Below are 25,335 nucleotides of genomic sequence, written 5' to 3'. Positions count from 1 at the left end.
CCATGCCCAAGGGACACAACTAAGGGTGAAACGATACACCGATATTCCGATGCATCGCGATACTTGACCCACGATACGATATACGATAAACGTGGGCCCATTTATCGATACGCCACGATACGGAACGCAAATCTCAAGTACAGCGTTTCCTCGCTATTGTGCCTTTCAATAAACCGCTAACTTGGTTATAGTGCGCGGTAACGCATGGCTCCCCAAAACGTACTTACATTTTTAATTAGCTCAGGTTTTACACCGACAGATGTTTTTCCCCATCTCATTAAACATTATCAGCTGATCACCGTAAGCACATAACAATGGAAATACAAGTCAGCAAGTCCGAACTGAAGTACGCAATTCAATACCATTATTATACTATCTTGTTATTAAAACGTGTGTTATTTTATTAATTTTACTCAAAATTTCATTTAATATTGTTTTCATTAAGTTAGGTGAAATCGTGTGTGAAGAGATACAGCAACCACGGTAAGATTACCGCTTTTGATGCATCGAAACGAACTTTAGTTGCTAGAGAATGGATACATATATTAAAAATGCCCTACTTTGACTCGTCAAAAGTCATATTTGTGGCAATTTGGCAAATATATGTCAACATAACGTTTTCGCAATCGAAATACATGTAGCACGGGAAGTCCCTAGGGTGACTGGTCAAATTGTTCCATACGTAAAAATATCCTGCAACAGCAATCACCAGTACCAAAATGCTACACTTGTGGTTCTTATAATTTTAAATATATATATATAGTAAAAGCTGCAACTAAGATAACACGATATTGGAATATATTATTCCTGATAAAACAAAAAATTCAGATACAATTTCTTCGACCATTGCGTCAAAATTCTTTTGACGTTGTATCACTGGTGGAGCACATTAATTATTTTCTGGTGTTTGAACTTTGAATTGTTTTTAAGGAAAATTAGAGAAAGTTCCACTTTGAAGCTGAACAACTTCAGCATGTTCAGTAGTCTTGTTATTATAAAATAATTTTGACTGTTCCAAAATCATGAACGGTTCAATCCTGACATGATTTAAGTCTTGTTTTTTTATCATTGCGTATCGAGATACGTATCGTATCGTGACCAGAATATCGAGATGCGTATCGTATCGTGACCTTCCTGTATCGTTGCAGCCCTAGACACAACTCTGCCAAGCGAATTGTTGGTATACCTGTATAATGCATGTGTTAACATATGTTTACACACACACATTGTGAATACTGTGAATAATTATCATGCAAGTGCAATGTATACACAAATTCTGTATACTGTACTGTTAACACCAATGTCTGCAAATGTCATATACACATTGTTCAAACATGTCAAACCATGCTGTTTTTTATTCTTTAGTTTTGATATGACTGTGGCCTGAGACTTTATACAATGCATTTGATCAATTATCATTCAAAACATTGTTACTTTTTTTCTTCTTTTTGTTATAGGTGTATCTTTTGTTTTTAAACCATCAAAGCCAAAATTTAAAAAAAATATTGCCTTATTGGAAGTGCTGACAGTGGCATATAGACTTGATAATCACATAACACCAAACTGCAGTTGTAGCACTGATCAATGGTATTGTCAACAAATTGTCATCAATATATGCACAATATTTTGACAACACTCCAACGTGCACAAAACATAACATTAATATTAACAGTGCATTGAACATTGCAGACACAAAGATGGAAGTACAGTACAGCGTCAACAACTTTACCTACATATTGTACCTATCACATTGTCGGTTTCAATCATCAATGATCACATCTGATACATATTGAGATCAGGCTGTAAACAGATTCTTTAACAATAATTACTTCATAAACACCTCACCTCACAAGAACACACCCCAGTGTGTGGTCTCTTCTCACTCCCTCCATACTCACACACAAAGCCACACTATACTGCTCAGGGTACAGTTCAGATCTAGAGTTATCTAAAATTGCATGTCAGCAGCCTGCTGATTCAAATATAGCTTCCTTTGATCATATTCTATGAGTATATTCTGGACCCTGACAATAGTAACCATGGCAACTACACTTTCTACAATACTGACAATACAAAGAATAGGTCTGCTGTGTTGTTTGGCTACCAAAGAGCCCAGTTCACTTTTCTATTGAAATGACTTGAACTTCTGTCAACTGTTTGGATACCATAGATTGATGATAGTCTACTTTTACATGTGAAAACTCATAAATTATATATGGCACTGCTCTGATCGTACTGCAAGGATTGTAGACGTTTCAACTCCACTTTAGTATGGGAAATCTTTTAACCTTTCCATGAGCCACAAAACTGGTTCTCATGATATGTCAAGTGTATATTCAAATAGAACGACATTCTGATCATACCTATTAAAAGGTGATTAATATATTAAAAGTAATAACAATAATATCTTAAGCAAGGAGGGCTACAAAATATTCCACAAACATTCATATGAACAGAAAGACTTATTCAAAAACTTCAACTATTGGCTTACCATGTCACCATAGAAACAAGTGCACATTTACTGCTGAATGGGTGTTTTTGAAATAGGACGAGGGTCCTATTAATTTACTTTGGCATGGAAGAAAACAAAACTTCAACAAAACAATTAATTGTTGACTTCAACCATGATGTCAAAGACATGCGGTCCACTTCTTCACAGGAGTGATGTTGTCACCTCGAGAGGACCTCATTTACTTGAGACGCTGTCTGGGATGTTGTCACCTCGAGAGGACCACATTTACTTGAGACACTGTCTGGGATGTTGTCACCTCGAGAGGACCTCATTTACTTGAGACACTGTCTGGGATGTTGTCACCTTGAGAGGACCTCATTTACTTGAGACACTGTCTGGGATGTTGTCACCTCTAGAGGACCTCATCTACTTGAGACGCTGTCTGGGATGTTGTCACCTCTAGAGGACCTCATCTACTTGAGACGCTGTCTGGGACATTGTCACCTCAAGAGGGCCTCATCTACTTGAGACACTGTCTGGGATGTTGTCACCTCGAGAGGGCCTCATCTACTTCTGACACTGTCTTGGGACACTGTGATGAACGTCTTGCACAACATCGGTGTACGTGGAATAAGGCAGGTAGACACTCGCACCATTCAAACACTGAAACATGCCGTCCTCCATCCGAAGGTAGCAGCAATACTGAAAAGGTCCTTGATTAAAACTGTATTGCACTGTGAGTCTCCCTGTGGGAGTTGTGGGTCGTATTGGTCAAGTACACGAAGGTGACGTCGTCATTAACTCACACTCGATGGTCCAGTACCGGTCACTACAACTTGGGGCAGTTCTCAAGATGGGTTTTTTAGCATTCTCTTTTGTCTAAAGTCATACACCTGTCGACATACGAACACCGTGGAAGGGTCGACGTCGACTCCAGGCATACGGTGAAGGATTGGGCTATCTCCATCCATGTCGGGAACTACTTTAGATCGTACACATGCATGCTGATCACTTCTGGAAACTTCTGCTCGGTACCTGCAAATGAAAAGGGTAAAGTAAGCATCACTCTGTCATAGTATTATCCAGTTTTGTCAGAGAGTTTTCAGAGTCCAGTTTCCACCCTTGCTGAACTAGGCTGCAATTATGGGGTTATATTTTGGCTGGACTAACGAGTCAATGCACAGCCCAATCAAAATAGCGTAACAAAATCAACATCCGGTTCGTAACCAACGTGCAGATTTCGGTCAACTGCAGTATTTGCAAAGGATGTGTACTGTCAATTGGGCGTCAAGAGATATTTTCCAAATCTTTTCATGTTTTTGATCAAGGTGCTCATGTGATTTGATGCACTTAAGAGGTAAGACGTTTTTTATTACAATAAAGATCTTGATCATTGATCATATTGTCTTGACTGGGCACCGCCCTTTTGTTTGATGTAAATGCAAGTGATATGAGAGGTGGAATCTAATTGGTCAATAGGAGGGACAGAACTCGTAATAGCCACTGGTAGCGCTATGATCAATCCCAGAAATTCCAGCCTAGTTCGGCAAGGGTGGAAACAGGACTTTTAGAGTCCTGGTAAAGTCAATGAATAAACATGCTATTACGTAACTCTTAGCCAATCGACACATACTTTACTCGTATTTCTCTCAGCCAATAGAGATATTCTGTTACATACACTACTTGCAGCCAATAAACAGACATTATTCGTAGTTTGTTTAGGCTGACCACTCGATCCATTAACATTCCTCCAGCCTAGGCTGCTGGGGACTTATTCTAAACCACAATCCCACTGAGGTCTAGTATCTCAGTCATATTAAGGCTCAACTAGGAGGAAAGCCAGATGTGAAGCAAGCTACTCCTGTTAAAACTAACATTGGTGTGGTGCTCGCAAATCAGTGATGACATGTTTGACTCTATACAAAATGTTACAAAAGTTATAAATATGTTAACACAGTCCAAACATTTGACAGCTTGATGGAAAGTTGACACAATAAAAGGGAGATAACTCTAGTAGTAGGTGAGGTGATGTGAAATGGGGTTTAACGTCGCCTTCAAGATTACTGCACTTATATAGCGGTGTGTGTGTGCCCACGTGCGTGCATTTGTATTAGGGCTTATGCTGATTTTATAGTGCTAGCACATTGAGATACCATGCCGCAATTTAACATAAATATCCCACTCAGACACTGTATACCCACTTATGGCCCGCAGTAAATTTACGAGTCGATTTATGTCACAATAAGCTGCATTTATTTTTAAATGAGGGCCTGAAGAGTTTGGTCAGGACCTGCAGCTAAAGTATATGGGTCCTAATGGCATGCAGACAATATTTATATTTTAAACACTGAACAGATCATAAAAAGGCAACAAGCTATGGATTTATTGAGATCTTGATTTATGCGACAGGAACCTATCAAGTGGCTTCTGTTTGCATCAGTATAGTTGTTATATCTTTGTTTGTTGTTTAACGCTGCACTCAGCAATATTTCAGCTACATGACAGCGGTCAGTAAATAATCGAGTCTCGACCAGACAAACCTGTGATTGATATCATGAGCATCGATCGACCCACTTGGGATACGATGACATGAATCAACAAGTCAGTGTGTCTGACTACCAATCCAGTAAGTCAGCTCTTGGGACAAGCATGGGTGCTGAAGACCTATTCTAACCTGGATCTTTACAGATCACATTGTTTCAGGAGAAGTTTGTGCCTACCTGCAATACTCATTAAAGGTGAGCACATAGCCCTTGTCGTCTATGCAGGCCACACTGTTCTCGTCCTTGTGCTTGGAAGCGAACACTTCACAGTCGACATGGTGTGGCTTACGGCCGATCTCTGTGTGTTCAGGACGGTAGTACCACAGTAAGCTCATCATCATCTCATCTGTAACCATGGATACGCATCAGTAACAAAATCATCTCAAACTTTTGATTTAACGCATAATTATTTACCATCAAATTCATTGAAACATAAATAACAACATACCATTACAGACAAGCAAGCTGAAAGATGAGAGTCAATCTACAAAGAACTATCTACATTCAACAGATTTTGAGGCCTATAAGGAAAACAAGCTTGATTCAAAGGTCACCAGATACTCCCCATCCCTTAAAAACTGAACTGAATTCTCGAAGAGAATTGTGACCAACCATGTGCATGATGAGATCAGGGTCTCTATGGGTGACAAAATAACATTTTGACTTTTCATTATATTTTAAAACTACAGCATCTTCAGAACACAGAAATACTATTCACAAGCTCCAATTCATATTTATTACAGAGATACATGACATCAAACATTTGGACTCATTTTCAGACTCATAACTGTTTATGTTATATTTGCAGTTTCTAGACATGATGTCTGATGAATGCATGTATGCTGAAAGATTTTGAAATTATTCTTTTATTACCTTACGAAGGAACGTAAGAAAAATAAGCTCTTTTTGTACAATCCTCACACATGGCTAGTTCAGGACAAGAGCTGTAATTTATTGTTTTGAACAGAGAAGACCCTACAAATATCACATTATGGGTTTGAAGACTTGTACATCTGTTTAACCTTCCTATTGCAAAACAAATTAAGTGAGTGAGTGAGTTGGGTTTAACGCCGCTTTTAACAGTATTCCAGTTATATCACAGTGTGTGAGCTTAATGTCGGAGGAAAGCCCGAAGTGATGCAGGTCTCGGACATTTACCTCTTCGGTGAAACCCACAAGTAAGGGTATGGTGCTGACAAACGTAGAAACATAATCAGGGCGAACCGGGATTCGAACCCACAATCATAGGTTTAATGGCATGGCCAAGGGTCTCAACTCTGCGCAGCGAATCGTGACGCCTTAGACGACTGGGCCACCCATACCACCCCAAACAAATTAAGACATGTATCTGACATAAAACAATTGAATAGGTTGTGTTGGAAGATACAGAAATATGAGTTTGAATGCACTAGCATAACATGTGTTGCTCCCGAGGATGCAGTAAATATGAGAACAGATACTGACTGTCATCGGGATGTTCCCAAAGCGCAGAAACTTTGGCTACAAATGGAATGTCTTTCTTTCTTGGTCCAGACCGGAGTAGCACACAGTCCCTCACTCGGATTATATCCCCACTGCTGTGTTGTATGGCTGGGTAACTCTTCCGCTTCACCGGTGGGGTGTCCCCCTGAAACACACAACACATGCCCTAAAACACCCACAACATGGGATATAATAATATACATGATAATGTCTATCAATATTGCGCCAATCCATCCATTGAAGCATGCTCCAAGTGCTGCATTATTATTACTCCGGTCAGTGGATCAGTTTGCAATTGAATTTCATTCTCAACTCCCTGGGGATTATACCGCCTGAGCTGCCTTGTGAGGTGTTAGAAGGCTTACAACACATTACCATCTCATACTACCAGGTACCTCTTGGAGAACAGAGGCACATTTCAAAGAAAACTTAGGAGACATCACATGTGACATGTTTCAGTGTCGGGCAGAACCAAGACCCGTGAATATCCCGGGGTAGAATAGGTCTTCAGCACCCCATTCTTGCCGTAAAAGGCAACTATGTTTGTCGTAAGAGGCGACTAACGGGATCGGGTAGTCAGGCTCGCTGACTTGGTTGATGCATGTCATCAATCCCAATTGTGTGGATTGATGCTCATGATGTCAATCACTTGACTGTCTGGTCCAGACTGGATTCTTTTACAGACTGCGGTCATATAGCTGGAATATTGCTGAGTGCGGCGTTAAACAAACAAACAAACAAACAAAAAGGGTCGCGCTAGCGGAACACATCTCTCATCCATCTTACTTTCAGTGACAATGGTTGTTTAACTTAGCCTGATTTGTGACCTGTGTTCTGGACACAGGATGTGGCCCATTACACCTGGGGTAGATTCAACAACAAATTCATATGTAGCCAGCCATACTCCCGAGGTAAGAGCTTCCACTCGCCTTTTTATCAAAGTCTTTCCATGCTGCATCAAGCCCACTCTCCTGTGCTAAATATGATTGGTCTATCTCATAGATTGATAGTCCAATCAGAAAACGTTTCACAAAATCAACATCCACGACTTGTACACCTTCGTATGAAAGTGGTTTACCGCTGCCTGTCTTTGTTGACACAAATGTCTTTTCATCTTTTAATCCCCCCTCCTCCTCATCGATTGCCAATGTTTTTGTGTCCGGGATGAAATCTTGAATGATTTCATTATCTAATCAACTAGGTCGTCGACTATGGTTGTCGCCATCTTTGTGAAGCTATACGAGATAAGAACAGCGATCTGATTGGATATCACGTTTCATTACAAGGGGCACAACTCATGATCTACAAGAGGTGGCGCCAGGGTCGAGCCTAGAAAAGTTGCCTTGATGTGGCAAGGGTAGAAACTAGGCTTTGATATAGGCTAGTGGACACGCTTGTCTCGGGAAGATGGTCGCCAGCAGGGCTTGCTCCTTTTTAAAGTTACCAACCTTCTCCAGATATACTGGCCTACAACTAAAGGATGAGGATGCTGCAAAGGGGCCTAACCTGAGGTCGTGTAGCCACCTAGTGGGGCTCTGAACATTTTAGAACTCAACCATGAAACACCTCTATCTTCGGCATCAAACTCACCAGACTTGGTACCACTTTCATATCCGACTCCCCTGACCACCTCCAGCTGTGCGGGGGTGAAGAAATCTGTCGCTGCACGGCTGCCGGAACTACTTTACTTCCCCCCTTCTTCTCCACCCCCTCATCCTTGGGACTCTTGCTGCGCCTCCTCTCCACCTTCTTCTTTGGCTTGGGGTTTTCTGGCTTGGATTTGTTGTCTCCTTTTGGCTTCTTGCTGACGGAGTTCCCACCAGCGGCATCCTCAGGGATTTCCTTGTCGTGTTTGGTGTAGCTGGTGAACGCACAGTCGTGGGAGTTGTCGGGGTTGTGGATGAGGACCTTCACCTGTGCGTGGGGGACGGGGACGGGGAGGTGGTGGGGCAGCAGGCAGGGGTCGATAGACTGGTGCAGCACCGGCGGGTTTGGCTGGTAGAATCCTCCACCGTAGTAACCTGCAATTCCACACACAATCAACATACAACCCAGTGGTAGAAACTAACATTCTCAGTCCACTAGTCCTTATAATGATAACATGCAGCAAAACATTTAAAAATAGCAACTTTCTACTAGTCCTTACGATGCCTTAACAATTGGGCAGTTTGGCAATTCCTAACGCTGCAACCCTGCACTACATCAACCTGATCAGCAACCAGTCCTTACAATGATAACATATAGCAAAAACCCTTAATGAAAAGAGTGAGGTGAGGTGAAATGGGGTTTAACGTCGCGTCCAAGATTATTGCACTTATATAGCGACGTGCATATACGTGTGTGTTTGTGTGGCTGCTTGTACTAGTCCGGACTGATGCCGATTTATAGTGCTAGCTCACTGAGATACCATGCCGCAGTTTAACATGAATACCCCACTCAGACACAGTATACTGACACCGAGCCGACCAGTCCTTGTTTTAGCCCCTTAATGCAGAGCGCCAGACAGGGTAACAACAAGTACCATCTTTTAACGACTTTTGGTATGGTGCGGCCGGGGACATTCCGCGCTCTGGGCAGACGATCTGCCACTCAACCATGGAGGCGGTCTAATGAAAAGGGTAAATTTCTACTAGTCCTTAATATACCCTAACTATTAGGCAGTTTGGCAAGGACCATAGGACCAGTGCCAATTTCTAGTCCTGTATTATGCTCTGAAAAAGAACAGATCTACAGTATTCATTCACAAGGGACTGATAATCCGTAATTTCGGGTTTCAGGTAAGTTATTCTAGAACTCATTGACATTTTAAGAGAGAAAACGAAAAAAAACACGTCATTAACAATGGATGACGTCACATTTTTTTCTCAACACTGAAGCAATGTGACGTCATGTGATATGGACTTTTCAGTGAAGGCTTAATCAATATAATGCTGTTCATTAATACATGTAATAGTAATCATCTAATCAATAGGACTGTTATTAAATAGTGAACTGATTTAGGTGAGGTGAAATGGGGTATAACTGTCAGGTTCCAAATAGTTGCACTTACATAGCGACAAACTGAATAAGACAATTATTGATTTTGGAGAACAACATTAATGTTCAAGTGAAAAAGTGAGTGAAAGTTGTTCAACACTAATAATTCAGCAATAGAATGAGGACCTGTAAATACATTAATATGACAGACACAGGCAAACCAGTGAAAGCATGTGCATCGATTCATGTCACTCTGGGTACATGTTGATGGTTGGTTTGTTGGCACTAAGCAATATTCCAGCTATATGACAGCGGTCTGTACATAATCAAGTCTAAACCAGACAATCCAGTGATTGATATCATGAGCATTAATTTGATCCATGCAATTGGGATCGAGGACATGCATCAAACCAAGTCAGCGAGCCTGGCCACCCGATCCCAATAGTCACCTCTTACGACAAGCATAGTCGCCTTTTACTGCAAGATTTGGTTGCTGAAGACCTATTCTACCCCAGATCTTCACGGGTCCTGGTACAAGGAGATGCTGTCGGTCAAGTCTCTAACCTGCGATTGTCTCGCATGACAATCATATTTACCCTTTCGTAGCTACAGCTTTCATTTATCTTCACACAATTACATTTTGTTTTGTTTCCTGTTTAACCCTGCAGACAGCAATAATTCAGCAGTATCACAGCTGTCTGTAATTATCGTGTTTGGTTGAGAAAAACCAGTGGTTGATATAATGAGCAACATTCCATCTTATCTGGCTTCAATGATGTGCAACCAGGTCAGAGACAGACATGGCTACGAGTCCGTTAGTCCAAGGCAAGTGAAAATATATAGGGTCCAGTAGTTTTCCGACAAAATCTAGTTCTATTACCTAGACCATAGTCCAAAATGAGGTGCGAACTAGTTGTATGGTGTTTAACCCTACAAGTCACTGAACCTGACCCCCAGATCCACAGGGACAGTATACTCTAGTCTGTAAGCCTGGACCAGATTTGTTAATGTTAAAGGTCTAATAAGGGCTAGAAGAATTTCAAACATTTTGGAGGGTATTGCTCATCAGAGGGAGGGTATGTCATCAATATTCGGGCTAGGAGACTTTCTTGGTTAATCTCCATCCCTTACGACATGCATAGGTGAGTATGGTCAGACTTGATTGATGCATGTCATCATACCAATTGTGTAGATAGATACTCATGATGTCAATCACTGGATTGTCTGGTCCAGGCTTGATTATTTACAGACCGCCATCACATAGCTGAGTACGACGTTAAACAAGACACAAACAAATACTAAGTAGCATTAGCATACTCACTGTAAGATGGAATAGTTGCGTGGTTGAATGGCACACTAAATGCGCTCCTGTAGGGCGACTGGTGGTTGTACGACATCATCTGAATGCTACTGAGACTCCCGATACCTCCGAGGGTCAAGGACTGGTACTGCCCCGCGGTGACAAACCTCTCCGAACCCGACCCACACGAGAAACCATTACACGGTGGAACACAGTTGTGACTGGGTGAGAACATGGGCGTGAGGCAGTGTGGTGTCCGGGACAAGGGTTTCACTGGAGTGTGCGCTCCGACCACGTCCACAACACTGGAAGGGCGGTCGTCACTGATTGTCTCTGATTCTGGTATTGTCGATGGTTTCTGGATGGCTGTCATCACAGTGGTTGTGGTCGTCTTAGATTCCTCACAAATCTGTTGTTCTTTCTTGGAGATGCAAACACTGGCTTGAGTTGTACAGCACACGGTGGAGCCCAGCCCATCCACCCACCGAGCTACAGGGTGATGCTTGCTCGCTATTGATACTCGTTTCCATGAAACACAAAAGCGGTCTATCCGAGCAGCACGTTCCAAACTCGGCCTCACATCCTTTGTGGCAGCCATCAATGCTTTTGCGTTTAGATTGGCTATTCTTTTGCCAGTTTTTCCAACCAAGTTCATTTTATCTTTCATTCTTTTTTTTAAATCATCTTTCTTGTCCTTTTTCTTTTTAATATTTGATTTTTTATCTGTGCTTTTGTCTTTAGCTTTACATTTTGGTAATAATTTCTTTATTTTTTTCAAAGTCTTTCCTTTGGAATCAATCTTATTTTTATTTTTATCCAATTTGGCATTTTTCTTTTTTTCTTCAATTTTTACCTTCCTATGCTTGATAATCTCCTCTCGTTGTTTCTTCACATCCTCAACTTTTTCTTTACAGGATTTATCCTTCTCCTTGACTGATTTGCATGCTTTGTCCTTTGTGGATTTATCTTTAGGCCCTGTCTTGTCCTTTCCCGATTTATCACTGGACTGAGCATTGGACTCTTCCTTATTCTGTTTAGCTTTCTTTGGAGTAGCAGGAAGTTTTTCAAACATGATATTGACTCTGGCAGAGGCATTGAGACTCGCCTCTCGCTTCAGTCGCATGAACTGATACACATTAAACTCTTTCTTGGGCTTCTTCACTTTAACTTTCATCTTCTTGGTCTTTGATGTCTCCTTGCTCACTGTGTTAGCAAATGACACAGGCTTTTCTGTATTTTTGCCAGAATTAGAATCGTTGCAACTGGAACCCATCTTATCTTTTTTCTCTAATTTGATTTTTTTCTCCGTCTTTTCCTTCTTTCCTTGTTTCTTGTCTGGTTTGACAACCACGTTGTTGTTGGGTTCTTTCATCTCATCGTGCTTGCGTTTCTTGGCCTTGTGGTCTTGTTTGGACATGAGAGTGTCTTTGTTAGTCTCCAGGTACACCTGAATTACTGACTCATACATCGGATATGTGTCGTTATATGATACAAACTTCTCTCGCAGCTTGCGAGATCCAATGCTGTGTGCCTGTTTATATTTCTTCAGATTCTGAAACAAAAACAAGTCTCCATGAATTCAGTTTTGGGGAGAGTCGAATAAGCTACTGTGGACACTTAATCTGTCCTTAGTGATTCTAATGGCACAGGTATCAGTGGGGTAGCCTAGTGGTTAAAGCATTTGCTCGCCACGTGAAGACTCGGGTTTGATTCCCACATGGGTACAATGTGTGAAGCCAATTTCTGTTGTTCCCTCCTGTGATGTTGCTGGAATATTGCTAAAAGCCAACTCACTCACTCTAATAGTACAGGGAGAGCACTTATTGATCAATGTTAAGAGTACTTCTCTCTGGGTAAGACATGTTGAATACAGTTGTAGAGAAAATCATTTTATTTGAGTTCCTTAATTTTTGGTCAGTTTCGAACAATCAATTGTCATGATTTATGAGTGAGTGAGTGAGTATTGTTTTACGCCGCTTGTCGCAATATTTCAGCAACATCACAGTGGGGAAAACCAGAAATGGGCTTCACACATTATACCCATGTGGGGAACCGAAAAGACCAGTGATGAACGAACGCCTTAATCTCTAGGCTTCCCAGACGCCCCCATTATCATGTTTAAGAATTTGTTTCAGGATAAACATGAGATAAAACATTGTAATCCAGCAAAACAGTGCCCATGGCCTCTTCCTGATGACCAGCATAATAACTGGTTTGTAAGGTCCAAGTTTGATTACCTGGAGGGGCCCTAACATGGCAGGAATACTGCGGTCAGCGGCGTGAAACAACATTCAGTCACATGCTCATGGTGATGTGCCTCTACAACTCGGCGCTAAGCAGTACTCTGCTCTGACTATACAAGGTTGGTTGGTTTGTTGTTTAACGCCGCACTCAGCAATATTCAAGCAATATTCCAGCTATATGACGGCGGTCTGTGAAATAATTGAGTCTGGACCAGACAATCCAGTGATTGACATCATGAGCATCGATCCACGCAATTGGGATCGATGACAAGCATCAACCAAGTCAGCGAGCCTGACCACCCGATCCCGTTAGTCACCTTTTACGACAAGCATAGTTGCCTATTACGACAAACATGGGTTGCTGAAGACCTATTCTACCCCGGAATCTTCACGGGTAGACTATACAAGGAGCCAGAAGTGAGTGAGTGTTGGTCATGCCTTACAATTACATTTTGAGGGGATGCGGGGAAAAGTACCACTTTTACTAGGTTTTTTCCACCACTGACAGAAAATTACAATAATCGAAAAGTATATTGTATTGACTGACATGAAAGATTGTCTTGAGTGCAGTTCTAACACTTCAAAATAGGAACAGTACAGAGAGTTGAACGATCCGCAACAATAAGGCCCGATTACACACTTTCAGCTAGGTCAGACACTGACCAATACTCATTTTACTCAACTCTTACAACAAGCATGTGGTGCCAATGTCAGGCCAAGATTGACACAGGATCTACCAGGTCAGACACTGACCAACACCAATAGAAATTGGCACTCGTCCTATAGCCCTTACCAAACTACCCAGTTGTTAAGGTGTCATAAGGACTAGTAGAAATTTGCCCATTTTAAGGGTCTTGCTGTATGTTATCATTATAAGGACTAGTGGACTAAAAATGTCTCTCACAAAGAGCATGTGGTGCCAACGTCAGGGCATAATTGACACAGGACCTAACAGGTCAGAGACTGACCACCCAATCCCCACCTGGAAACTCTTATACAAGCATGTACTTCATGACACCCTCACGGGGTCTCTCAACCAAGAAAACAGGCAGAACATTCCTCAAGACTGCAAAACAAATTCCTATACTGCAGGTGCATTGTCTGCACATTCACATAGTATTCATTCAGAGGAACAGGTAAAGCCCTGACCTACTGCTTGCACATGTACATAGAGATCAGGGCTTTACCTGCACACCATACAGCTGAGTGGACCCAAGCCTCCATACTTCACTGTGCACAGGGACCACGCCCCCTGCCTGCCCTCACAGAGATAACACTCTAGTCTCAGTCTGTGCAAACAACTTTATAGCCTACTTACAGATGTCCACCAGATAGAAACTTACTTCACTACTACCACATAGTCCTACCATAATGAACCAGCACGAACACACATATCCACTGGCAGGTCAGCTAGATGCATGTTGTCACTGAACACTATCCTCTTGTGGAATGTGTATTGAAAGCATAGCAGATTGGTAAATGGAGTATTTTCATATTACCCAATAAATCCATTTACAAACTTAACATATTTTTACAAGAAACTTTATCTGATTTTTAGGGTATCAGAGAGACCCTGGTCCATTTGGACAGTTCTTACACAACTAAACATACATATTGTGCAGTTTTTCTTACTACATAGCGAACTCTACATATTAGAGTCAAAAGCGACAGTGTACCAGTATAAATGGGTATAAGGTCTCAGTATAATATGCTAAACTAATTTATTTATATATTTTTACCTTTCAGGTAGCTATGTTAAGTTAATACTTTATTATCTAAATAATTAAAAAATACAGTATATGTGTGTATAAGGTCTCAGTGTTAAATATACTCAAATATTATACTGTGACCATTCAGGAAGCCATGTTAACTTAACAATTTATGATTTCAATAATTAATACAAGGAGGTGTGAAACCTTTCAATAAAACTATTTTCAGAATCATAACCTTTTCAAGCTTCACATTATATTTACCATAAGGTACAAGCTACAGCGCTTAGTTGGTTTTAATTGAACAGCTTGCAAATACTCAAAACCAATACGTAATTTTAGAAATAAAGTTTTTTTAGATAAAATATGAAATTGTTGTGACATGGGTGGTAAATTAGGTGACAGATGTAGTTGTATACGAACCCTATTCAGACAAACTCATAAATGATCGTAACTGGCAGTGCGCTCTTCTGGACTGACTACCGCAGCATACATACAGACGAACAACCAGATACCCATATAGGCTGTCGGCCGACATCGCAAAATACATGCCTAGAAAACGTTTAGTACGCTTTTGTGAAGACCGATATCCACTTATAAGTGTTGCCTTCGTCAAAAATAAACACTCTAGAATGAGATATATATTATTGTTACTCTAGTTCACTCACGGATCTCGAGATATGCGACAAAATACTTCAGACCCCTTCGGAAATTGAGAGAAATTTGCACGAATTTTTTCACTCGACTAACTTATTTCTCGTGATTCACCACGATATCCTTATCCGATCTCTCTCAACAAGACATAGTCATCTTCGTAAATGTTCATAGATACGGTATATAATAATTTTGATACCTGATCTTTCGCCTTGTTCGCACACGCAGCGACAACTGGGCTTGCCTTGCCTCCGTGTTTCCGAGCTTCGGTCGCCATCTTTCCGAGGCTTGACGTGACGAGCTTCGGCTGGCCGGTAGAGGGCGCGCTGTCAGGTAGTTTAGTTCGCGGAAAGCAATGCGGTCGCAAGCATCTGCCTGTATAATTATGCATCATACTCCGTCTAAATAACCTTACTCGTCCCCAAATACAAAGGAAAACCAACCATGCATTACACAATAAGAGCTCACACGGCTTTTGGCATTAATTTCTTCCTTCGTGTAGGGTTTGGTATTTTAATCATGACGACTTTTATTGGTGGCACACAATAAAGCCTGCAATATTGAGTGAATACATTTCTCTCGTATATCAAGCAGCTTATTCATTGATAATTTAATTGTGATTGTGTCTTTTTTAATTAAAGGAACCGAAGCAATATTGATGAATTATCACCCGCGAAAGAAAAAACGCGTGTACGTCGAGGAAAGGAGCTGAAAACCCGAATGTGTGAAAATACGCACTATCACAGAATCAACAGTTTATTAATAAACGTACCACGGAAGTATTTACCGCTTAATTATTCAAATATATTTTCATGACGTAAACGTTGAAACCGTTGAAATCTCGATTAATATGACCATATGTCATGACGCACATATGTATGCATGTTTAAATGTAAATGTCCACAACGGAAGCCACGTCGGCAACAACGTGGCAATTATTGGTCTAACACATGATCTATCATTGTAGTTATTTTGAAATAGTGTTGGTCTAATCACACAGTAGAGCAACGACCCTTCAATTAGGATCTGTATGGTCCAATCAGTCCCGGCCTTGAATTAACCCCGACATTAGGACCCATCACCGGACGACTGTAACAAGAATAAGTTAGTTGTTTCTTACGGAAAGTAGACATCCTTACAAGTCAAACAGATTTATCTTGTCTGAATATCGATATTATCGACCACATTGAAGTGCCCGACTTACAGATCATACGGGGGCGGTGGGGTAGCCTAGTGGTTAAAGAGTTTGCTAGTCACGCCGAAGACCTGGGTTCGAGTCCCGACACGGGTGCAATGTTTGAAGCTCATTTCTGGTGTCCCCCGCCGTGATATTGCTGGAATATTGCTAAGAGCAGCCCCAAACCATACTCACTCACAGATCATACGGCCGACTGATGTGCCTGTCCAGTTGCAAGTCCGATTGCTTTCTTGCAATATGCAAACATAATCATTGCAAACAATTCTTCTAATATCCTTCTAGAGAATCTTCGGAGCAAAGCATGCTAGTTCGCCTTACGTGTTTGCTTTCCTAAACACGGGAAGAATTCACTGCAGAAAAGTGACGAGAAGGGGTCTTCGTGACAAAAAGGGTGTGTTCGTGACAAAAAGGGTGTGTTCGTGACAAAAAGGGTGTGTTCGTGACAAGAAGGGGTGTTCGTGACGAGAAGGGGTGTTCGTGACAAGAGGGGTATTCGTGACGAGAAGGGGTGTTCGTGACGAGAAGGGGTGTTCGTGACAAGAGGGGTGTTCGTGACGAGGGGGGGTGTTCGTGACAAGAAGGGAGTGTTCGGGACAAGAAGGGGTGTCGGAGGCCCATTCGGACACCGCATCCCTACGGGGTCGGCGATATGAGAAAATAAGCAATGCAATGAATGAACGCTATTTGCTTCGGACCGAAATATTTGACCGATTGAGCGGCACAAAGCACTCTTAACGTTCTAAGAAATAATGAGGCGACTGTCTCCCATAACGCACGTTGATGTTTAGATACTGTTCATGTTCTCTACTGCAATAAAACAGTGAGTATACACTCGTGAGTATATCTTTGTCTCTTTATATGACACTATGGCTGATATATTTTCGAAGTGACTTAAAAATTTAACTCACTCACTTAATTGTTGCCCCAAAGTCATTTCGAAATTTTGCAAGCGACATTTGTTGAAACAATAATAATCAAACTTAATGAAAAAAACCCAACACAAATACGAATACACTGACATGATTACTATAAGTTTGCATATCGTACGTAGCATAGATCGATGCTCATGATGTCAATCGCTGGATTGTCTAGTCCAGACTTGATTATTTACAGACCGCCGTCATATAGCTGGAATATTGCTGAATGCGGCGTTAAACAACAAAGAAACAACGAAGCATAATTCTATATCACCATAAATCGAGCATATATCGACCTCTCCGCATACATATCATACATATATATACTGCTATACATCTTCAAATCAAACACACAAGCGTTGGTAATAATTTCCTTATTCAGACTTCGTTGAACGGTTCTTGATCGGAATAGACATTAAAACACAAAAACCTATGTAATACAATTGTATTAGTTTTTACAATTGTTGCATTGTATAAGAAAACTATCAATATTATTACAGTAACAGCTGCTCGAATACGTCCACACTTGTTAGGTTAAAGGGTAGACCTCCGCTGACTCTTCTCTCCCATGATGGACCGCCTCCGTGGTCTAGTGGTAGAGCGTCCGCCCGGAGACCGAAGGTCCGGGGTTCGATCCCGCGTCATCCAAAAGACGTTAAAAGATGGTATTTGTTGTTACCTTGTCTGGCGCTCAGCATTAAGGGGCTAAACAAGGTGTTGTCGGCTCGGAGTCAGTATACTGTGTCTGAGTGGGGTATTCGTGTTAAACTGCGGCATGGTATCTCAGTGGGCTAGCACAATAAATCGGCATCAGTCCGGACTAGTACAAGCAGTCACAAACACACGCGCATGCACGTCGCTATATAAGTGCACAAATCTTGAACGCACGTTAAACCCCATTTCACCTCACCTCTCTGCCATGATGAATAAAAACAATACAAACAATGACGAATGACATAGTTGCACATCTCGTTCTGGATGGCTGACGATAAATGTACTGAATGAGACAAAGGTCAACCTATGGCGCCCATCTGGGTATTAGGATATCGGTGTAAGTAATGGCAATTAAGTAATGGTCGCTATGACAATACATACCTTCGTATCGACATGCTAAGTATTTATCTATATATTGACATGCCTTATATGCAACTAAATACTAAGTAAATACACACATACTGTCTTATTTTACAGTGTATTATTGGTCATGGTGTCTTTAGTTATATTAGGTTAGCAGCAAAACTATTGGGCGAGGCGTGGTTTCTTTTAAAATTAATGTAGTTGCACATCACAATTGATAATATTAAAACACAAAACTGTGTCGGATAACGAATTTCTGTACCAGAATTTTCATGTGAAATATGTGACGTGGATGTTGGAAAATCCAAGATGGCTGTTACTAACGGTATACCGCCTGAAATTAGGTCAGTAACAGTAAGTATGGTTTTACGCCGCTTTTAGCAATATTCCAGCAATATCATGGCAGGGAACACCAGAAATGGGCATTTCACAACGTACCCATGTCGGGAATCGAACCCGGGTCTTCGGCGCGACGAGCGAACGCTTTAATCACAAGGCTACCCGACCGCCCTAGGTCAGTATCAACCAGATTTTACATTGCCGGGGTCCCGGCTGTGCCATCAAAATGGTTCAGTTGATCTATCATCTGAATTTATATCATGTCCGTACCATTTTGGAAGAGGGAAATCAGAGTGTTCGCCAAAGACATTCATGTTAACTGTACCACCCTATACTGAAGACGTGAAAATCAACAAACTCAAATCTGTTTGCATGTCAGTGACAGCTGCGAACGAGGGGCAAGATCACCACCGGAATGAGAAAAGACAACCGTAAATCTGCTAACAGCGTTTTACGCTAGAGATGGGGAATGTTATTGTTCACATTTCGGATACTTTGGGCCCCATAATCAGAAAACAAACTTCTACGGAGTTTTCGAATGATTTGTATCGGAAATGTTCACTTTGAGTGATCTGGTAGTGCTGTCGTGAAGAAACAACTCCCGAAACAGTGCCACAAAATACGTTTCGAACGAAGGGGACACTGATGGCACAACCGGATCATCCCAAGTAAGTCTAGATATCTGACCAGATAGTTTAAACTGACTTCACTTCACCACGCTTATCCATTTACGTTAAATCAAATTGAAAGTTGCGTAACTGGTCGGTGCGTCACGCTCATGGGGACCCTCGATCTATTGATCGGTAGTCGTACATTGTAAATGGATATAGCTCGATTATATAATGTCTGTAGAAGCTCTATGCATAACCTATGTAGAGTGTAAACCGCATTTGATGCGTGTGACTATCTTGTTTGGTTTAATAAAGTGTTTGTAAACATCTCTCGCTCTCATGAGATTGCTTCAGTTCTGCCTTGTAGTCGCAATATGAATGGCGTCTCGCGTTTTTTTTTATGAATGAAAAAAGTAGCCCCGGTGTGACAGAGGTCACGGTTATCCAATCAAAACAAATAAAACAAGGTCAACCTTGCACGACACACTTGTGACGTACGGATTTAGTATCTTACCACCTGTATCTTCACCACGTGGGTAATAATACTGATTCCATTACATGGGGCACGCGTGGCCCAGTCGATTCGCTGTGCAGAGTTGCGTCCCTTGGACACACCAGAAACCTATGATTGTGGGTTCGAATCCCGGTTCGCCCCGATTACGTTTCTAGGTTTGCCAGCACCATACTCGTGCTCGTGGGTTTCACCGAAGTGGTGAACGTCTGAGACCTGCATCACTTCGGGCTTTCCTCCCACATTAAGCTGACACGCCGTGATATAACTGGAATACTGTTAAAAGCGGCGTTAAACCAAACTCACTCACTCACTTACTCATCACATTACATATTTAGTAAATTTACATAAAGCCATGTTTAATATGTATCTTCATATTTGAATACTACTAAATACTTACATATTGTCAAACTTGGTATATACATCGATAATTAAGCATATGCCTACATCTTGTCATACTTAATATTCACTTGAAATTTGCATAACTTGTATAGCCCTTACTATTGTCAATCTAAGTATATGCCTTCATATGATCAAGCTTACTATTTATGCATCTTTGAATACTGTATAGTTTCATATTTGCATTCTTATACATTTTGTCATGCTTAATATATATCTTCATATTTAAATACTTAATAAATAGTTTCATATTCAAATACTGTGGTATCTGTCCACATATTGCCATGCTTGATATATAGCTTCATATTTGAAGCGAAACCTTTCATATAATTTTCACCGCTAATTTGCCTTTTACGCCCAATGGAATCTGTTTCGGTGGATAATCGAGACTGGTTATTCTCTGGCGTTGACGTTTTTTATTTACTATATATCTTCATATTTGAATACTCCATGAATAATTTCACATTTTCATACACCTACATGTCATGCATAGTTTACATACGAACGCTTCCAGCTGCTCCTTACTATCTCCTCCCGTTTGAAGGGTGCATGATCTCACATAGCAACTACAAAAGATTGAAAGTCGTTCCATTACTCAAACACAGATACTGTAAACACTGCTTCCTCCACGAACACCGTAAAGGGATTACAAAACAGCCGACGGCAGTATAAACACATGTACACGATGGTCTTAAAAGACATGTCATTTGGACAACCACTTCTTTTCCGCCGTTCTTTCAACTTATATCCGTAACAGATCAAACAATACATACTTATATAATTATATATGATATAATTTGTTTGTGTTGATTAAAGCCGCACTCAGCAATATTCCAGCTATATAACGGCGATCTGTATATAATCGAGTCTGGACCATTCAATCCAGTGATTGTATTATAGAAATAGAAGCGACAAAAGACTTTCCTAGATGATAAGACATTTGTGCTAAAAGCAGAGCACAGTGTGCGTTTCCGACTATATCATAAGCATGTGCGTCTGAATCACGATCAAATAGGGATGCTCTACATGGGTCAATGTATCTATGTTTCCATAGAAGGGCACCAAAAACGATCATTTACAACCACCTCTTGAACACTTCCGTGTTTGAGTCAACGCCATGGAGTGGCCGCGAGACGATCGCCTAATCCCTACTTAGTAGGGCATTGTATGTACAACGCGGAACAAACAGAATATGACATAGAATCACGTCACAATGTTACCATTGAATGCAATCGGATTGCATTGACGTATTGCTAGACGCGGAGGGACGGTAAGCGAGTGGAATCTGACATGGCGTTTGTGTGTTGCGTCACTTGTGTAATGGTGGTTATCTAGGTATTAACCTGTCGCGCTGCACCGGCTCGTGGCCTTGTATCTGTCGCCTTATTATCTACTGATGTAGGTCTTGAGTAGGTTTCCATTCTACCAGTGTCCATGTGCTGATCATATCTGCCCTTCATGCACATCTTGTCACAGGTCTCTCGCAGCGGTAGAAATTGGCACTCGTCCTATAGTCCTTGCCAAACTGCCCAATAGTTAAGGTATCATAAGGACTAGTAGAAATTTGCCCTTTTTAAGGGTTTTGCTACATGTTATCATTATAAGGACTAGTGGACGAAAACTGTTTGTTTCGTGGTGCCTATTGCCACGTTAGTGAGTGAGTATGGGTTTACACCGCTTTTAGCAATGTTTCAGCAATATCACTGCGGGGGACACCAGAAATGGGCTTCACATTGCACCCATGTGGGGAATCGAGCTACGCGTTTACGATGGGCACTTGTATAGCGACGTGTGTGTACATGCGTGTGTGTGTGCTTGCGTGCATGCGTGCCTGCGTGCCTGCGTGCCTGCGTACGTACGTTAGTCCGGACTAATGTCGGATTTAAAACCATGCCGCAGTTTAACATGAATACCCCACTCAGGCACAGTATATTGTCGCCGAGCCGACCAGTCCTTGTTTTTCCCCTTAATGCAAGCGCCGGACAGGGCATCAACAATTACCACCTTTAAACGTCCTTGCTATGAATCGACTTGGGAGCGAACCATCTCCGTTCAACTCTGCAGACAGACGCTCTATCCACTAGACCACCTATTTCCAATACAACGCTGCTTGTTTCACAGACAGAACTAGCATTTTCTCCAAACCGATGTAGTCTTGGAACCGTTTCCACTGATAATAGAGGATGAATATCACTTCACTGCTGCTTTAAATGCTTTTAGAATTAAATATTTACCAAAGACTAAATACATTAAAAAATATAAATGTCATGAAAAAATAAAATCAATATGCTTGTTTATATATTATGCTCATGACAGAACAAAGTAATTGTTTAACAATGTATAACATTTTGAAAATTGTTTTATATATATATTGGCATATGACCTTCAAAGTGAATAAAGTATTGATTGATTGAGCTAAAATGATGTTTCGGCCGGGACTGCGATGGGCCGAGCACAATGTTTGTCTTCGATTCCGTTTCTACTGTTAGACAAAGGAACGCCATGTTACGGCTTTACAGTCAAACATTCGGAGCAGTGACGACCTAAGTGGAACTCGGAACTGCTACCTAACGACAACTGACTGGTGGCACCATGTAATTACATGTGACACCACCAAACTGCACGAGACAAGTGACACCACCAAACTGCACGAGACAAGTGACACCACCAAACTGCACGTGACAAGTGACACCACCAAACTGCACGTGACAAGTGACACCACCAAACTGCACGTGACAAGTGACACCACCAAACTGCACGAGACAAGTGACACCACCAAACTGCACGTGACAAGTGACACCACCAAACTGCACGTGACAAGTGACACCACCAAACTGCACGCGACAAGTGACACCACCAAACTGCACGCCACAAGTGACACCACCAAACTGCACGCCACAAGTGACACGACCAAACCGCACGCGACAAGTGACACCACCGAACTGCACGCGACAAGTGACACCACCAAACTGCACGTGACAAGTTACACCACCAAACTGCACGTGACAAGTGACACCACCAAACTGCACGCGACAAGTGACACCACCAAACTGCACGTGACAAGTGACACCATCAAACTGCACGCGACAAGTGACACGACTAAACTGCACGCGACAAGAGACACCACTAAACTGCATGTGACAAGTGACACCATTAAACTCCACGTGACTGGTGAAAACCACTAAACTGCACGCAATAAGTGGCACCACTAAACAAACGTCACGTGACTAGTGACACCAACGAAAATTCAAGTGACGTGTGACACCAACAAACGTCACGTGACTTCTGACTCTAAATAACTACACATGACGAGTGACTCCAGGGACAACAGCTTTCAACATGATTTGAGAAAGACGGTCGCACGAAGACCCTTTAAGGCACACATGGTATCGTGATCTGTCAAGAGGGCAAAATAAACACATTTGATGTTGAAGCATAATGAGACTGCGAAGAAATGCATTCTTGATTGACAAGAAGAAATTTAGTCTTTGAAGAAGCGTGGTGAACCAAATACATCAATGTTTTTTTATTGCACAAAAGCAACAATGTTATCTAAGGTTGTTGACAATAAGCAGCAAATTTAGCCAACTTGTCCTCCATCAACTCAAGCAGGCACCAGTTGTGTCCATTGACTTGATAAAAAGTGTACGAATATACACTGAATTGGAGAAAGAACTTGGAGCTCGCCCGCTTCTTTTAATCTTTCCAATGCAGTTTCGAAATGTCACTCAAAGGAACTATTTCAAGACGAATAAGAACAGAGTAAGATACTCGTGTTTTTGTAACAGATAGTGGAAAACGGCTCTCACATTTCAACCATGCTTACTTTTTTTTGGCTTTTGTACCGGTATGGAATCTTCATCAGAACTGGATCGGGAAATAAATGACGATTTTAAAAGTGAGTGAGTATGGTTTTACGCCGCTTTTAGCAATATTCCAGCAATATTCCAGCAATATCACGGCGGGGGACACCAGAAATGGGCTTCACAGATTGTACACATGTCGGGAATCGGACCCGGGTCTTTGGCGTGAGCAGCGAACGCTTTAACCACCAGGGTACCCCGACGCCCCCGGCGTGACGAGCGAACGCTTTAACCACTAGGCTACCCCACCGCCCCGGCGTGACGAGCGAACGCTATTACCACTAGGCTACCCCACCGCCCCGTCATGACGAGCGAACGCTTTAACCACTAGACTACCCCACCGCCCCGGCGTGACGAGCGAACGCTTTAACCACTAGACTACCCCACCGCCCCGGCATGACGAGCGAACGCTTTAACCACTAGACTACCCCACCGCCCCGGCGTGACGAGCGAACGCTTTAACCACTAGACTACCCCACCGCCCCGGCGTGACGAGCGAACGCTTTAACCACTAGGCTACCCCACCGCCCCGGCGTGACGAGCGAACGCTTTAACCACTAGGCTACCACACCGCCCCGGTGTGACGAGCGAACGCTTTAACCACTAGGCTACCCCACCGCCCCCGGCATGACGAGCGAACGCTTTAACCACTAGGCTACCCCACCGCCCCGGCGTGACGAGCGAACGCTTTAACCACTAGGATACCCCACCGCCCCGGCGTGACGAGCGAACGCTTTAACCACTAGGCTACCCCACCGCCCCGGCGTGACGAGCGAACGCTTTAACCACTAGGATACCCCACCGCCCCGGCGTGACGAGCGAACGCTTTAACCACTAGGCTACCCCACCGCCCCGGCGTGACGAGCGAACGCTTTAACCACTAGGAAACCCCACCGCCCCGGTGTGACGAGCGAACGCTTTAACCACTAGGCTACCCCACCACCCCGGCGTGACGAGCAAACGCTTTAACCACTAGACTACCCCACCGCCCCGGCGTGACGAGCGAACGCTTTAACCACTAGACTACCCCACCGCCTCGGTGTGACGAGCGAACGCTTTAA

The 25,335-nt window shown here is 42.3% G+C and overlaps 1 protein-coding gene across 4 annotated transcripts in view; it reads right to left on the bottom strand.

Moving 5' to 3' along the window:
* Positions 1-728: 728 nt before the first annotated feature.
* LOC124131895 overlaps positions 729-25,335 on the bottom strand; it is a 47,470-nt gene continuing 22,863 nt past the window's right edge. For 2 of the 4 annotated variants that reach the window (XM_046495410.2, XM_046495409.2), the window contains exons 2-6: positions 10,775-12,305; positions 8,068-8,498; positions 6,460-6,622; positions 5,173-5,341; positions 729-3,487 (exon numbers count right to left, since the gene is read on the bottom strand). In XM_046495410.2, coding sequence (XP_046351366.2) covers positions 3,301-3,487; positions 5,173-5,341; positions 6,460-6,622; positions 8,068-8,498; positions 10,775-12,221 — 2,397 coding nt within the window. In that variant the 5' untranslated portion in view covers positions 12,222-12,305 and the 3' untranslated portion in view covers positions 729-3,300. Of the gene's footprint in view, positions 3,488-5,172; positions 5,342-6,459; positions 6,623-8,067; positions 8,499-10,774; positions 12,306-15,558; positions 15,711-20,891; positions 20,978-25,335 lie in introns of those variants that run through there. The other 2 variants (XM_046495411.2, XM_046495408.2) reach the window with 2 other exon arrangements.

The sequence above is a fragment of the Haliotis rufescens genome, unplaced genomic scaffold, assembly GCF_023055435.1.
Source record: "Haliotis rufescens isolate VD_foot unplaced genomic scaffold, xgHalRufe1.0.p SCAF_3, whole genome shotgun sequence".
In the NCBI taxonomy this organism is placed as follows: domain Eukaryota; kingdom Metazoa; phylum Mollusca; class Gastropoda; order Lepetellida; family Haliotidae; genus Haliotis; species Haliotis rufescens.
Note: the sequence above shows the minus strand (reverse complement) of the source record. Positions and strands in the feature narration are given on the sequence as shown.